Below are 17,708 nucleotides of genomic sequence, written 5' to 3' on the forward strand. Positions count from 1 at the left end.
GTCGCTCCACCGAATCGGCGAGTGACGCGGCGGGTGACGCGGCGGGTGACACGGCGAGTGACTCGGCGGGTGACTCGGCGAGTGACTCGGCGAGTGACTCGGCGGGTGACTCGGCGAGTGACTCGGCGAGTGACGCGGCAGGTGACACGGCGAGTGACTCGGCGGGTGATGCGGCGGGTGACGCGGCGGGTGACGCGGCGGGTGACACGGCGGGTGACTCGGCGAGTGACTCGGCGGGTGACTCGGCGGGTGACTTGGCGGGTGACGCGGCGGGTGACGCGGCAGCTGGGTCTCACCTGTCGCTGTACACGGCGGCGGTGGCGGGCTGCGCGTATCGGTAGGTCGTATATCCTCCCTGTAGGGACACGCGGGGGTACAAGGGCACACACACACGGGTACACGCACACACGTGCACGGGTAAGCATCCGATCAATACCACTGCCCGGTCTCTGTCCTGTGCCTGGTTTAATCTGGCTTCATGAGAGAGGTGAACAAAGTGAGGCGACGTGGTTGAGGTTTGGTTAGGGTGTGGGGGTGAGTGACGTGGGGGTGATTGAGTGAGCGAACGAGGTGAGTCGGCGGTGAGCAATCCAGACAGAGAGCAACATTCCTGGGTTCTCAATGGGAAAGTCCAGGAACCTCGCCACCCCCACCAATGATAACCTCACCAATACCACCACCACCACCAAGAGTCACCCATCACAACACTCCGGTCATTACCACCGGGACACGGAGCGCAACTCGGCAAAGGGGGTCACTATCGCGCGCCCTCCCAGGGGCAACAGCTGCCACCGATAACCACGACACCTGCCACGACCCTTGCGGTCACAGCACCCGCACTCGCCGCACGACAACGAAACTCCGGAACGAGGGCGAACTTCGGGACAGAACAGCAAAGTGCCGTGGGAAATTACGCAACGCGACCTGGAGCGCCGTCGCCCGCGGCCACGTGTCCCCCTGGACGCAGCTCGCTCGCTCGCTCGCTCGCTTCTTGTCCGATCTCAGAAGCTCACCGTGACCGGGGTAGAGTCCCGGTCACTGGCGGCCGCCTCGCATAGAAAGCCACCGGGCGTGTGACTCGCCACGTGGCTCTGCGGCCAAAGGACTTTTCCGGTGGTTTTCTGTGTGGTCCATGGTGTGAGTTGCAGTGGCCACAACCGCGATCCTGTGGCTCGTGCCTTTAATCTTCTGTTCATGAATCGGCCTGCTGTTGTTCCGATGCGGTTGATGGTGACACCATCGGTGTCTTCGAGGAGAAAAAGTCGAAGCCAGGAGAAGCGATGTTTGGATTTTGGATGAGGCGTTTATTCTGGAAGTGCGTGCGATGTTCCACTCTGTTCGACAGCGTTCTCCTGGATCTGGATGAGATTCTTGGGGGGTGACATCAGCGCGATCCCAGAAGGGGGATCGGGACACGAGTCGATGGCGAGGTGACATTGTTGAGGTATGGGGTTGATGATGGCAAAAAACAAATGTCAGCTCCTTTTGCAGTTTGCGCAATGTCTCTGTGGATATATTTGGGTGGCAAAAAAACGTTCGCCGGAACAGGGAGCCAGGGGATCGTTGCCAGTTTCAGAGCTCCGGCTACGACCACGCATCGCGTTCTTCAATGGTGCGCTAACCACGACACCTGCCACGACCCTTGCACGAGCTGCCGGGCCAGGGCTGGAGCGCGGTGAACTAACTCTGCCACTGCGTAAATCGGTGGGAGGGCGGCAATTCGCACCAGGTCGCTTCTGGGTGTTTCTCTCGTGGTGGATGTCCGTGACATTGCCCGCAAATCGGCGGTTTAGGAGGGCGGGCCGGTGGGTGTGGGGGGGGCAGTGTTGGGGAAAGTGCCCCATGGCCTGGCTCTGGTGACCGCAGCAGTCGCATTGCCCCGATTGTTTGCTGCCAGAAAAGGCTGCCAACCTTCAGCGCAACTTAACCTCTATGGAGCGGAACGGACGCCGTCAGGCAGGTGCCAGACGTCGCCGGCCCGTGGTTCGTTCGGAGCGGAGAGCGACGTTGCAATTCGACGCTCAAGTTCTCAACCCGTTTCTCCTTTGGTCGGTGGCTCCTGCGTTGGGACGACGAGACGGAAAAACTCGAGGAGCTTCAACCCCCCTCACCCACGAAGGAAGGGCCTTCAAACTCCACGGGCTAATTCTCAACAGCCCCAAGCTCAATAATTAATCAATGAATCTATGCACCCGTCAATCAATCTATCAATCAGTCCATCGATTAATCCAAAACCTTGATTTATTACCGGGGTGAAAGCCCGTTGAGACGGATGTCTCTCTTCTGAGCGAAGCAAGACGTGGGGTTAAACAAAACACAATCCAGAGAGCCTCACTGAGTCTCAAGACTTTTTTTTTCCACGATGGTCCAACGAATGTTTTGCTCGCCTGTGGGACTCGCTGCATAAACCTACCACGCGAGGGATTTCGCCCAATCAATGAAGCTGCAGGGCCACATTAATTGAGACGGGGTTTTTTTGTTTTAATATGTTTTCGTGAGGTCATTGGTGACCGGGCTGAGACCATCGCCTTCACAACGCATGAGAAACCCGGGTTTTAATTGCAATCCGCTATCTGGATTTGAGCCCAGAATCTTAAGAGATGCCAGCTCAGCGCTGCTGAACTCTGAGCCACCTGCCCACTTCGCTAACCCACCCACTTGCTGTGCTGCCGCGTTCCAATTGCCCTGCTGGTCGCCGTCTAATCGTGCACGTCCTGAATGACCACGCGCCGACGTCCAGAATCACCCCGGAATTCGCCCGGACCTGGTCGGAATCTGAGAAGCTAAGCAGGTTTGAGACTAGATTGGAAAGTGATTGGATGGGCGACCAGTTGGCATGTTCTCCACGTGTGCGCGTGGATGTTTTGTCCGGGTCCTCCTGTTTTTACCTCCACATTTAGAAACATGCACTTAGATCATTTTGGTGCTATAGATGTCCAACTGATAAGCCACCTTGTTGAGCTGTCATTTGTGGCCAGGTCGCTTGTGAAAAGTAAGTTAACACCTCAGTGGGCTTTGCCTGGTAGGCTGGGGATGGTTTAGTGTCGTATTTGTTTGTGTGCTGGGTGATTTGTTGACCTTTCTTGTACTTTGCACTGCTATCGTGTTTGCGAACTGTTTGTTATTGTGACGTTCTTACCCGCCCCTACTAGACATCTGTGGAAAAAAGAGCTTCATAGCTCATCGGATTCCTCCGGTAAAAATAAAGATTCAGATTCTGCTCGTCAGAGGGCTATGGGGATACCCGCTGTGGACAGTGCGACAACAGCCATCGTTGTACCGTACTCTCTATGACCTCCACGTTCTTCCTCTTCTTTCGTATGGAATTGTGAAAAGCAACAGTTTTTTTTTTATCTTTTCTCAATGATCGTCATAAATGAACGCGAAGGTTCCTCATCCAGTCCAACGAGGCGGTTGAAGCAGTGTGGATTTAAGCGACAACGCCACGATGTGTACCGATGAAGCATTCATCGGCGATGTGCTCGATGGTTTGGACTTATCCACAGGTGCAGTTGCACGATTCTTTGATCTTCCATTTACGGAACGCGGACGCACGCGCATTACCGTGTCGCGTTCGAGCGCGGTTCGGCGTGGTCCGTAGTCGTCGTGGAAGAGACAATCCCGGCGCTTCCACCGTCGGATCGTGAGTTATGTTTTTGTTTGCCACGTCCATAGCAGCTCACGATTCAGAGCACCGAGTGGCGGTGTCTTTAATATCGGCTGCTCGAGCGGAGGCGCGCATGCAGCACGGTTTCGTGGATTTTAGCCTTGGGCGTGGGCGTTCATTTAGATTTCGATGGAGCGGCAGAGTATAGTTCTTCTCCTCCACGTTCATAGAGACCCACACACTCTCATAGAGACCCACACACTCTCATAGAGACTCACACACTCTCATACAGACTCATGCACTCTCATAGAGACACACACACTCTCATAGAGACACACACACTCTCATAGAGACCCACACACTCTCTGATAGAGACCCATGCACTCTCATAGAGACCCACGCACTCTCATAGAGACCCACACACTCTCATAGAGACACATACACTATCATAGAGACCCATACACTCTCATAGAGACCCACACACTCTCATAGAGACCCATACACTCGCATAGAGACCCACACACTCTCATAGAGACCCATACACTCTCATAGAGACCCACTCTCATAGAGATCCACACACTCTCATAGAGACCCACACACTCTCATAGAGACCCATACACTCTCATAGAGACCCACACACTCTCATAGAGACACACACACTCTCATAGAGACCCACACACTCTCATAGAGACCCATACACTCTCATAGAGACCCATACAGTCTCATAGAGACCCATACACTCTCACAGAGACCCATACACTCTCATAGAGACCCACACACTCTCATAGAGACCCACACACTCTCATAGAGATCCACACACTCTCATAGAGACCCATACACTCTCATAGAGACCCATACACTCTCATAGAGACCCATGCACTCTCATAGAGACCCACACCCTCTCATAGAGACCCACACCCTCTCATAGAGACCCACACACTCTCATAGAGACCCACACACTCTCATAGAGACCCACACACTCTCATAGAGACCCACCCACTCTCATAGAGACCCACACACTCTCATAGAGACCCATGCACTCTCATAGAGACCCATGCACTCTGATTTAGGCAGTTCAAGCTTATTATAACTTACATGATCGAGTTAAAATATTCATTAATGTTGTTTAGAAACCCCTTCGTTATGTCACGGGGTAGCTCGTTGCAGACACTGCCTGTACGATGCGTAAAGGAGAGTTTTCCTGGACCGCAATTCGCGTCTGGTTTCTTGTTTGTGTGTTTGGGACACGTGAAGGAGGCATTGTCCGCCTGTTTGTGCTTTTGTTATTCACATTCTCCGCAGGCACGCCAATGTTGTTCTTGGTTGTGTATCTACTTTGCTCGTGCGTCCAGCTGAGAGCCCTACAGCGTTGAGAGAGGATGTCCTTTCTGAAATCGGCGAGTTCATCTGCATTGGTTGTCTCGGACGCTGCTGCTGCTGCTGCTGATGAGACACTGCGTGTCGAAGCCAGACCTGAGCGTTTGTTCTTGTCTACCTGAATCAATGCTACTGAATGTATACACTCTCAGAAGGAAGGAAGCAACCCCCCGCCCCCCCCCCCCTCCACGTGTGCTGCTGATGGGATGTGTAGAAAAATATTTATGTCGAGACAGACATGTGAGGGCGACAAACTGCCCGCGTATAAATTATTACCACGATCGTGTCGCCTTGTGTTTTCCTATGAGAACTGCGATCTCCACAGAGCACAGAGAGAGAGAGAGAAAGAGAGCATTGATTGGCTGATTGGTTGACTCGAGCAAGCCTGAGACGCGGGTGACTCGGTGGGACGGGGGTACTTGGTGGGACGGGGGTACTTGGTGGGAAGTGGGTACTTGGTGGGACGGGGGTAGGTGGTGGGACGTGGGTATTTGGTGGGACGCGGGGTACTTGGTGGGACGTGGATACTTGGTGGGACGGGGGTACTTGGTGGGACGTGGGTACTTGGTGGGACGGGGGTAGTTGGTGGGACGTGGGTACTTGGTGGGACGGGGGTACTTGGTGGGACGGGGGTACTTGGAGGGAAGGGGGTACTTGGTGGGACGTGGGTACTTGGTGGGACGGGGGTAGTTGGTGGGACGTGGGTACTTGGTGGGACGTGGATACTTGGTGGGACGGGGGTACTTGGTGGGACGCGGGGTACTTGGTGGGACAGGGGTACTTGGTGGGACGTGGATACTTGGTGGGACGGGGGTACTTGGTGGGACGCGGGGTACTTGGTGGGACAGGGGTACTTGGTGGGACGGGGGTACTTGGTGGGACGGGGGTACTTGGTGGGACGGGGGTACTTGGAGGGAAGGGGGTACTTGGTGGGACGGGGGTACTTGGTGGGACGGGGGTACTTGGTGGGACGCGGGTACTCACGAAGAGATCGGCGCCGTAGAACGCGTCCTGGTACACAACTCTGTGCGACGGCGTGGGCGGCAGCGGCGGCGATGGTGGTGGTGGTGGCACAGAGAGCCACGTGGAGTCCCACGGTAGTTGTGGTCGTAATAATATAGATAACAATTATAATAATCATAAATAATAATGGTGAGAGTAATGATGATGATGATGAGAATAATAATCATGATGAGAGTAATGATGATGGTAAGAGTGATGATGGTAATGATGATAATGGTGGAGATAAATAATAATCACGAGATAATGATATGGAAAATATAATAAATAAAATAAAAATAAGTAATTGTAAAATAAATAAATAATATTTTGAATGAGATCATAAGAATAACGATAATAAATCAATGGAAAAATTAAGATGATCAAGAGGAAGTAAAGAAACAACAATTAGTTCAATTTCATTAAAGTGTACAACATCGCCACTCGGGAGACAAAGGCGGACGGGCGTGGTGCTGGCCACCCACCCCTCGTGTGCCGTTCTGGCATTCATAGGTGCTCCCCCAACAGCACTTGCCCCAACAGTTTGTTACAGGCTACACGGGGGATCTTTGTCTTTGTCTCTTTGCCCCAGTGTAGCGGTTAGCACGCTGCACTGAAAAACCCGGTGACCCAAGTTCGATTTCCGCTCACGGCCAACACCAGTGACGATTATCTGAACCCTTCCTGGGCCACCCCTAAGTCAATTCAGCCTGAAATGAGTACCTGGTGAGGTGTGTAAACATCGCCACTAGCGAGACAAAGGCAGCCGGGCGTGGTTGCTGGCCGTCCACCCCCTCGTGTGCCGTGCCGGCCTTCATAGGTGCTCGCTAACAGCACTTGCCCCTACCGTCTGTTACGACTATACGGGGTATTTTTGTCTTCGTGCTAACTCATGGCGGGGGAGGGCTGTGGGAGTGTGGGATGGGGGAAGATGGGTGGGAGGGAGAAGGAAGGGAGAGGGAGGGAGAGTGAGACGAAGTGAGATGGGGGGGAAGGGAATGAACGGAGATGGGAGGGAGTGAGATGGGAGGCAGGGAGACGAGAAGGAGGGTGACACGGCGAGTAACGCAGTCGCCGTTATTAGGGCTCATCTCAACGTCTTAATGCGGGCGGCATCGTGACAGCTCCTCACTGAGCTCCTCCGTCTCCGGATAGCCCCCCTCTACCCTCCCCGCACGCCCCCGGGGCTCCCGTCTGTTTTATACAGTTCCTGGAAAATCTCCCAGCCACGCATCTCGGTTGGATTTTCCATTCCCCCAGTGCCCCAAATTGCTTATTTCCCGACAAAATATTATTATTTCTTTAGCCCCTGCCCCTCCCCTCCAGCTTGTTTAAGCATTTCATGGCCAGTCATGTTTCTGGTGCGCAAGTGCGGCTGATGTCTGACATGCGGATTGCTACATCACGCGGCCTGCACCGTGTCCTTAAACGCCGGTCCTCCTTCGTAATCCCGAGTGCGCGTTGTGCGTCACGCGGCGTGGTTGCGGACGCGTGAGTTGCGGGGGGCAGCAGTGTGGCGGTTTGACGCGCCTTACGCTGCAAAACCCGGCGACCCGAGCTCGAGTCCCGATCGCGGCCCACGCCCAGTGACAATTATCCGAACTGGTCCCGCGTCCACCTATATAGGTCGACTCGGTCTCAAATTGGAGATGTGTAAACATCGCCACTTGGGCGGCAAAGGCGGTCGGGCGTGGTGCTACCCACTAACCCCGACGTGGGCCGTGCCGACCTTCATAGTTGCTTGCTAACAGCACTTGCCCCAAACGTATGTGAAGGCTATGCGGGGGATTTTTGTCTTGTGTGCGAGTGTGTGTGTGGGGATGACACTGATGGGGCTGCTGTGCCTCAAGTGTTGCAGGAAGAAAGACTTGCAGAGCCCCAATGTGGTTTCAGGCAGATGCCGTCCTGCACAGGTACCCTATTTTCTGTCAGTTTGCTACAGCAAAGGTGTAGGGAATTTCAACGGGACCTATATCTCTGCTTCATTGACCCCGTCAAGGCCTGTGATAGCACGCATATGTCTGGGCTGTGGGTTATTATTCCTGCTTTCGGGGGTCTCTGACTCTCTGCTCACAATAATTCAGGACTCTCATCATGGTGGGCAGGCCCGGATAAACTGCGTGGCCTGGAGTCAGAGCCATTCTCTGACCACTTTGGGATCAAACAGCCAGGCCCCTTTTTGAATATAAATTTGGCACATAGTCCGAGAAGCTTTCCATGACTTTTGAGAGGGATTTACATCTGGTATAGATACAGTACAACAGACCCTTCTAAAGGGATATCTGCGCTGGTTTTAAACATTCAGGCTGGCCTGCCTGTGATCCTTCCTGGGTTTAACTAGGCTCAATTATGTGAAAAGCTCACAGATCCTTGAAAGATCTGGACACATTCCCATTGCTGAATTCATTTGGCAGGCAAGGCTACGTTGGCTGGGTTATGCAGCCCGCATACGCAGCCAAAGCATGCTCAAGTAGCTTCTGTTTGGCCGGATAGATGGGGTTAAACGAGCGTGGCATGTGCTGGAGAAGAGATAGGCGAATGTGGTACAGGATGATGTCGAGCTGAGTGGACTTGCTGATGACTGGTACCAGTGGTGTCAAATATGTCACTGTGGAAGAGGCTCTTGAAAGACGCTACTGGGTAGTTGGAGGCAGACGCCCTCCAGCAACAACGGAGGGCATAGGAGCGGCGCTTACATCAATTAGCAGAGCTCCGAGCAGCTAAAAGCTAACAAGTTGATATCGTAGGGAGCACAGGTGGGTGCATCGGCCAGTCATATGTCAGTGGACCCATGGCACCTGGGTCTGCCCCGTGACCTCCTGCCAGCGGGCGTTTGACATTTCACGTGGCCTTAACGTGCACATAGCCTGGCACAAGCGTCGTGGTGACGTCACCGCCACTTAGTGGCGAATGGCGGTTGTTGTTATTGTTGTGTGTAAGATTGTGTCTGATCGTGTACGTGTGATTCTGCCTTATTGTGCGTGATTGTTTCATATTTTGTGTGTGATTGCGTCTGATTAGTGTGTGTGCGTGTGATTGTGTCTCTGTGTCTTATTCTGCGTGTGATTCTTTCTTATTGTGTGTATGATTGTGTTTGATTGTGTGTGTATGATTGTGATTGTGTCTGATTGTGTCTGATTGTGTGTGTATGATTGTGATTGTGTTTGATTGTGTGTGATTGTGTGTGTGATTGTGTCTGATTGTGTGTGTATGATTGTGATTGTGTTTGATTGTGTCTGATTGTGTGTGTGATTGTGTGTGTGATTGTGTCTGATTGTGTGTGTATGATTGTGATTGTGTTTGATTGTGTCTGATTGTGTGTGTGATTGTGTGCGTGATTGTGTCTGATTGTGTGTACCCACCCCCCGTACGCGGGTGGCAGCGTGGCTGTGGGGGTGGCGGCCCTCAGGGTGTTGTAGAACCCTCCCCGTCCCCGCCCGCGCACGTGCGCGCCCCGGTAGGCGGCAGCCGCCGTCCCCGCCGTGACCGCGTACGGGAGCCCGGCTGCACACACGCGCGCACGCACACACACAATACAAAGATCCCCCATTTAGCCTGAACAGGCTGTAGGGGCAAGTGCTGTTTGCGAGCATCTATGAAGGCAGACGAGGCACACGAAGAGGCGGGTGGCCAGCTACACGCCCGTTCGCATTTGTCTGCACAGTGGTGATGCTTATACCACACAGATACAATCATCGTCATCATCAACAACAACATTCGCCCTTCGCCACAAAGTGGCGGTGACGTCACCACGGCGCTTATGCCAGGCAAGGTGCACTCCGAGGCCACGTGCAGTGTCGAAAGGATGTATATATGTTGAACTTCTTTTGCACCGTACGTAGCCATCCGTGCTACAATCGGAGTGGCACTCATCATCATCATAATCAACATCATCATCATCATCATCCACGCGTGGAAAGTACACGAGTCGTCCCCACGTGACCGCGGCGGACCGCAAGGTGATTCCTAGCGTGGTCCGCGAGCGACCTCCGGCACTCGCCGGTGCTCCAAAGCCAACGGCCAGGTCAATCGCAGCGCAGGCATCGAGGAGTCGTAGTCTCTGGGACCTAAAATCGGTCCAGGCGTTTTGTGAACACGCCGGGGGCCCTACTTGTCGCACGATCTCAATCGCCCGTTTGGGTTGGGTCCAGAAAAAAACGAAAAGGGCCGGTGATGAAGAATCTTTGCGGTTGCCGAATATGGAGACTTAATGCCAACTGAGAGCAATGAAGCGTACACATTAGATGTGATACAATATTACAATAACAAAAAAAGATGCAAAAAATATTCTAATATATTTTATATATAATTTTATTTTTTTACTCTGATCACATTTACAATTTCCCCATACAGACCGGCCCACAGGGTATTTGCCCGGACCGCTGCCCCGTGTGCCAGCCCTGGACTGGTCTCTGCCGCTCACAGGCAGGCGACGGTGGCGCTTCTGCTACTGCGCGTGGCTACCCGTAATCCAGCACTGTGGAGACAGCAGCGAGGATTGGTGTGGATCACCGGGCGAATGTTGCGAAACTCCAACTTACTTCCCGTGAGCGTCAAGGAGGAGCCGTACCCCTGGCTCGCAAGTAGAAGAGGCAGTGCAGCAAGTGGACTAATCGCCATCTGTTTTTTTTTTATCTGTTACGGGGGATACAGTGTTATAACCCTCGCGTGTGGCGTGGGTTTGCAATTGGTGCTCCGGGTTCCATTCCACGTGGTAAAATAAACACACTCGTCGTTAATTGTCGGAAAAGATCTAACGAATGATTTTTTTTTTAGCAGCGGAACCGTCCTGAGAAAATATTCCTGCGGCTCAACGTGGCTCTCTCTCTCTACCCCATCCAACACGGAAGAGGTAGAGAGAGAGAGAGCGATCGAGGTGGTGTGCTGCGATAGAAGCCAGGCTCCTCCACGTAGCCTCACGATCCCCGTCTCCATGGCGCACAGAACACAAGCAACGTCAAGTGCACTCCCCCCTCCACTCACCCCCCACCATCTCGCCCCCCCCCACACACACTACACACGCACCCCCCTTGTTGTTATTGTTGTTGACCAACTCGAGTCGTCCATCATCTCGCGAATTGAGAAAAAGCAGGTCTACTCGAGGGTACTCCGGTCGAGTCGAGTTGGTTTCCCATGGAAACGGAGTGCGAGTCGATCGGGTCAAATGCGTTCAGCGAGTGGGTCGGCGGGGGGGGGGCACGAGGTGGGGTTGGGGGGAGGGTGGGGGGGGATGAGTGTGGGGGGGGGCAGCCACTTACACGCCCGCCTGCACACGTCTGTCTCCCGCCCCCCCCCCCCCCCACAAGTGAAGCTCCCCCGTGTAGCGTTTAACAGGCTGTAGAGGCGAGTGCTTGCTAGCCCAGCACGTGTACACAGACGCAAAGATAAAGATCCCCCGTATAGTCTTCGCAGACTGTTGGGGCAAGCGCTGTTAGCGAGCACCTATGAAGGTCTGAACGGCACACGAGAGGGGAACTGGCCAGCACCACGCCCGACCGCCTCTGTCTCCCCAGCGCTGATGTTTACACACCACGCCAGGTACTCATTTGAGATTGAGTCGACCTAGGGGAGAGACTCAGGACCGGTTCACATAATCGTCACTGGTGTTGTCCGTGAGCGGGAATCGAACTCGGGTGGCTGGGTTCGCACTCACACGAACACACACTAACACCCACTCACCGGCGCATTCTCTCGTTCACACTCACGCACACATAACGCACGCAGCACAAAGAACACACAACGTGCAGCCTCCTATGCCGTTGGGGCAAATGCAGTGAGCGAGCGAGCGAGGGCTTCTTTTAAGGCGGACAGGATGCGGTTAGCGAGCACCTCTCTACTGTGCATAACTCAACGGCGTGGGCGCACTGGTGGCAACCATTATTTGGCTTTCTCTGCCAGACGCGGCCCCCCTCTCCAAACCCGGCTCGGGATTTAGCGGCGCGCGTTTTTCGGTGGCGCATTAGGCGATGATTTGGCCAGCGTCGACTCGTATTATTGGCGCATCGACAGCACTTACATTCTGGCAGCGTTAAACGGAGGGAATAACACAACGTCCATTCATTATTCCTCTCCCCCTCATCCCACTATTACGGTTATTATTTTTTAGTTTTATTTTTTAGGCTGACCAGAAAAAAAACATAAAACAAGGAAAGTGGAGAAAGTCACAGTGGTAGCTTTTTTAAAATGAAGATTTAGGCCCCATAACGACTCCCAATTTACACGAAACCCAACTCACACCTTCTCCAGATTTACTGCCGACCTTCAACAAGATGCGGGTTCTGGGTCCCGGCAGGGCGATGGGGAGGGGGGGGGGGGGCTGGAACCCACAGCCTCCCCCTCGCCCCGCCACCTCCAGTCAGTATGGATGGAGCCACGGGGCCATAACTCGGCCTGGAGTTGACAGCGCCCCGGGCAATCGCCGATGTGGAATGTGGAGCTCACTTCCTCCTCCACCTCGTAGCCCTCCCTCACCTATGACTAAGATAACGAACGGTGGCACAGGCGCAGCCCTGCAAATGCTCGGCCGCTGGTGGAAAAAATGGCCTCCACACCCGCTTGAGATAGCGCGAGAAGGTCCTTCTTAGAAGGTGTTTGGCCTACTCGTCCACGCGAGCTTGGTAAAGGGCAGAGAGTGGCCAGGGCCGGTTCAGATATCACTGGCCACTGATGTCTGCCGTAGCCCGGAATCGATCTCGGGCAGTGGCCGGGGCTCGTTGCACGGTGCGCTAACATCTCCGTCGCCGAGGATATGAACATTTTCTTTGCGTCTACACAGACGGGTTCGCGGACGCACTCGCCGCTGATGCGACCGTCTCCGGCCCACCTTGCAAATCTCTGCGTGGTCCACTGGCCCTTTGCGTCCCAAAGCGCGAGACAGCCGCGTGCGTGGGTCTCACATAAACCCGCGCGTCTATTCCTGGCTGCTGTCTGCCCCGGTCTCCCCGGTCTCCCTGGTCTTCCATCCTATGCCTGGTCTCCACTCGGCTCTGCTGGAGCCGGGCCTAGCAATTACATCAGCGTCGCAACGAATGCGAGATGGAAACGTCTAGGCCACTTATGTCAACCGTGACCTTAATCATTGCCCCACACAGACCACCACCACCCCGCCCCCCGTCCAGCTGCCCCCCCCCCTTTCCTCGGACATCCCCGAGACACCGCCACAAACTCTGGCCATCGGCGAGGAAGGAGGTGGCTATGAGCTCCGTCACGAGACATCACGGCAGCCCAGCTCTGGCTCAAGATTACGCTGGCTGGAGCGAGCGAACGTAGCTATAGGCAAAGGCAAATATTGCATGGCATAGCCTCCACAGGCGTTTGGGGCAAGTGCGGGTAGCTTAGCGAGTGTATATATATTATATACGAGTGGGTGCTGGTATTAACAATGCAGCACATGTGTGTGTGTACGGCCCTATTATCAACCGACTGCTGCACGAGAGACTGGCCAAAGCTGTTTGGGTTGTGGAGGTCCTTTGACCATACTTCACCGCATAGGTTCAGTGCAGGGTTGGTGATGGCGTAGCGTCATGAAGATTGGCGCATAGTGCAGTACAACAATGGATTGCTGGTGGTGATGGGTGGTGGTGACGGATGACGGTGGTGATTGCAGTCATGGGCGGAGGTGATGGTGGTGGTGAGAGCTGGTTGTCGAGATAGCTGGTGGTGGTGAGTGGCGACGGTGTTAGGTGAGTGCAGAATGTGATGGGTGGAGGTCGTGATGGTTGTTGGTGGGTGATTGCAGTGATAGGTGGCCGTGGCGGTGGGGATGCGGCGGTGGTGTAGAAATCTTCGGCGCCGAGCTGGAGCGTACGAGAGGGACACAGATAGAGAGCGAGCGAGCTAGAGAGAGAGAGAGGGGGCGAGCGTTGATCTCCCTCGCCTCGCCTGCTGACGCCAGCGCTTTGTGTCTCGGGGATTACGTGAGCGGCGGCGCGCGCGATGCGTGGGCGACACGCGGGGAGGGACCCTGGGCTCGCCGCGTGGGGTCCGCGCAAACCGCTGACGCCGCCGCCGCCGCCGCCGCCGCTGCTGCTGCTGCTCGCCCACGGATTTAACTCGCTTAGCGCGAGGCGCGCACGACGTGAGCGGACTGACAAGGGGCGCGCTCAGCCGGGCAGCCCCCCACCCCCCGCGCGGGGCTTCCCGCGCGCGCGCGTGTGAGTCGGTGTGTGTGTGTGTGCGTGTGAGTCGGTGTGTGTGTGTGTCGATGTGTGGGTATGTGAGGAGCGGTAGTGTAGCGGTTAGAGCGTTGCGCTACGAACGTGGCCACCCGAGGTCGATTCCCGCTCACGGCCAAAATCAGTGATGATTATCTGGACCGATCCTGGGCCTCCCCTAGGTCGACTCAACCTCAAATGAGTACCTGGTGCGGTGTGTAAACATCGCCACTGGGGAGACAAAGGCGGCCGGGCGTGGTGCTGGGCATCCACCCTCTCGTGTGCCGTTCTGGCCTTCATAGGTGCTCGCTAACATCACTTGCCCCAACAGTCTGATAACGGCTATCCGGCGGATCTTTATCCAAATATGTGTGTATGAACGCGTGCATGTGTGTGTCTACGTGTCACTGCGATTGTGTAAGTGTACGCGTGCGTGCACGCCTTACGAGCAAACAAGGCAATTGCACGAATTGCCCCGGCAAAATCATATCAAAGAGACGGAGCTCCTAATTTCTCCAGCGCACTCCGCTTCTTATTTTAGCAATGCGCGGTCTATGAGTGTCTGCGCTTGTGTGTGTGTGTGCGCGTGTGTGTGTGCGTATGTGTGTGCGTGTGTGTGCGTACGTGTGTGTGCGTGTGTGTGCGTACGTGTGTGTGTGTGCGCGCGCATAGAATTCGCGTTGCACGGGTGGGGTTATTGCGTCGGTTAGCGCACTGCGCCACGAACCTGGCGAATCGAGTTCCATTCCCACTCACGACCAACAACGGTGGTGGCGGCGATTACATCCCTGTCAACCCCTCATCAGTGCCCTACCTTTATACAGACCAATTCAGACCTTATTGGTCACCCCGTGCCCCTTATAAATCTCAAAGTTCAACCTACAAAGTCCCATCACAAGGGAGAAACACAAACAAATATACAATAAAGACATGTTTGTTGCTCGTATTGAAACGGCTGTACGCCGTATGAACCCGACAACTCAATTGCCCTGTACAAGAATACGGGGTAAACTGCATGGGGTGACAGGTATGCGAATATTTTAACCGGTCTTGAGGCTCCCTTAGGTCGTCCCAGCCTCAAATGAGTACCTGGTGCGATGTGCAAACATCGCCGCTTACGGAGGGCGTGCTGTTGGACACCCAGCTCCTCGTATGCCGTGCCGACCTTAATCTGTGCTTGCTCGCTGACAGCCCCAACAGTCGTGTGAAGGCTACACGTGGGAATCTTTGTCTTTGGTCAGAGGCGTGCGTGCATATGGAACCCACGTGTGTGTAACTCGATCGTGTGCCGTCTGCTGCACGGTGGGACGTCAAAGATTCCGTTCGCGCGAGTAGGTTCGTTGTGTGCCGGCGTTATGGTGCAATTTTGCCAAAATGTGAAATCTGAACGGCAATCATCGCTCCCCCCCCCCACCACCTATTGCGAAAACTTTGGCAGGACACTCCTGAAAAAAAGTCATGAGCACCGATGACGCCCCTATCAAGCACTGGGGCGTGGAGTGTGAACAGCACCACTCCCTTCGTGTCCCTCGGCGTCGATGGGTGCACACCGTAGCAGCAACTAATTTAGGGCTAAGCCGACCTATGGGAGGTCAGGGACCGGTTCAGATTTTCCGCCACTGATGGTAGCAGTGGGCGGCAATGAAACTCAGGGCGCTGGGTCTGCAACGCAGCGCGCTGACCACTACAATCGAGCTTCCCATTTACACAAAGACACAGATCCCCCGTATAGCCTGAACAGACTGTTGGGGCAAGTGCTGTTAGCGGGCACCTATGTAGGCCGGCACGGCACACGAGGGGGTGGGTGGCCAGCACCACGCCCGACCGCCTTTGTCTCCCCAGTGGCGATGTTTGCACACCGAACCAGGTACTCATTTGAGGCTGAGTCAACCTCGGGGAGGCCCAGGAGCGGTTCGGATTAATCGTCGCTGGCGTTGGCCCTGAGCGAGAACTGAACTCGGGTCGCCGGCTTCGTAGCGCAGCGCGCTAACCGCTACGTTACCGCTCCCCACGAGGACTCATACAGACTCCCGCGCGCACACACGCGTCCGCTTCAGACGCTCGGATTTGGAATGGATTTAACATTTCAAAGGGGATGCATAGACGGGGTTGTAGAGAGAGAATGGAGGGGGAGGGCGTGCTCAGTGTGGAAACTGGGATATTTCCCGACGTGGATCACCCACGGGAACAGGGAGAAAGACAAAGGCGGCTGTGCGTGCTTCTGACCACTCCATCCCGCCTTGTGCTCCGTAGTGCGAGCCACACCCAACGCCCTCACACGCCGCACCCGACTTATAATAGGTGCTCGCAAACAGCACTTGCCCCCCCCCCCCCAACAGTGTGTTAAAGGCCAGCTACACGGGGGATCTTTGTCTTTGCCTGCGTGTGATCGAGTAGGACGCGCCCTTCACTGTCAACGCGAGTGATGACAGCAGCGTGACTTTGCCGCGAACACAGCCCGGGTCTAACCCCCCCCTTCCCCTACCCCCCGGGGTCTCAACTCTCCTTCCCCGGGGTCTCACCACCCCTCCTCCCCCGGGGTCTCTCCACCCCTCCTCCCCCGGGGTCTCAACCACCTCCCTCTCCTCCTGCCCCTGCTGGGGTCTCAACCACCCCCCCCTCTCCTTTCCCCTGCCCCTCACCGACACCCACGAGTTCTCAAACCCCACCACCCGCCCTTGGAGACTCAATCCCCTCCCCATCACCCCTAATCACGTGGGGGTCAAAACCCCTGGCCGAGTGGACCAGCGAACTTTGACCCTCAATGCCACTCGCCACGCCGCGTTAGGGTCACAACTAAGTAAGGAAGCGAACGCCGTTAAAGGCGCAGCCCTGCAATAGCTCGCTGACTCGCGTCGCTGCTGGCTGAAGAGCCGAGGGAGCCCCGGGTGACGCTTCTGCGGAAGGGGTACTTGGCCTACTCTTCCACGCTAGCCAGTGCACTTCGGAGAGAGGTGGGAGTACCCACATATCCCCCCACCACGCAAGATGACCGACCAATCGATTACACTGCTGTTGTACCCAGGGACACCGCCGGGAGATGGAATCAAACCGGCGACTTCTGGATTGTAAGTCCAGTGCACAATCACGATATTCGGTAGCCCACTGGAGCTATGAACCTTTAAATCCTGATTGAAAACTCATTTCTATACAACCGCTGTGTGCGTGTGTATTTACTTCAGTGCCCTTCCTCCCGCGTGACCGATTATCACCACCGGTGGCTATGCACGGTGTGAAAGAAGTTCAGCGCGCGGTGCAATACCACGGCACCACTGTGGTAGCGTCCCTCGTCGGTACCCGCGGCTCAAAAAGTCGCGAAGCTATGCCGGGGGTTGAGTTGCATCTGCGGTGTCGTCCTATCGTACAAATCGTCTCTCGCAACCGCCGGTGAACCACAGACGCAGCTGGAAGGCAGCAGCAGCAGCATCAGCGGCATCGCGGCAGTGACCCGGCGCTAGCAGTAATTGCCCAAGCTCGGCGTTCCTCAGTGTGTGTGTGTATATATAATAAGAGTTTACACACGTGGGAAGAACCCGGAGCACTCGGAGAGGGGGCAACGCGCTATCCCCGCA

General features: G+C 55.1%; 1 protein-coding gene across 8 annotated transcripts in view; it reads right to left on the bottom strand.

Annotated features, from left to right (window-relative positions):
* LOC116946199 (RNA binding protein fox-1 homolog 1-like) overlaps positions 1 to 17,708 on the bottom strand; it is a 191,884-nt gene that overhangs the window by 18,179 nt on the left and 155,997 nt on the right. For all 8 annotated transcript variants that reach the window (XM_032961166.2, XM_032961168.2, XM_076069888.1 and 5 more), the window contains exons 8-10: positions 9,346 to 9,487; positions 5,969 to 6,008; positions 297 to 355 (exon numbers count right to left, since the gene is read on the bottom strand). In XM_032961166.2, coding sequence (XP_032817057.2) covers positions 297 to 355; positions 5,969 to 6,008; positions 9,346 to 9,487 — 241 coding nt within the window. The remainder of the gene's footprint in view (positions 1 to 296; positions 356 to 5,968; positions 6,009 to 9,345; positions 9,488 to 17,708) is intronic.

The sequence above is a fragment of the Petromyzon marinus genome, chromosome 26 (genome assembly GCF_048934315.1).
Source record: "Petromyzon marinus isolate PM22_M1 ecotype Great Lakes invasive population chromosome 26, UKy_Petmar_22M1.pri1.0, whole genome shotgun sequence".
NCBI lineage: Eukaryota > Metazoa > Chordata > Hyperoartia > Petromyzontiformes > Petromyzontidae > Petromyzon > Petromyzon marinus.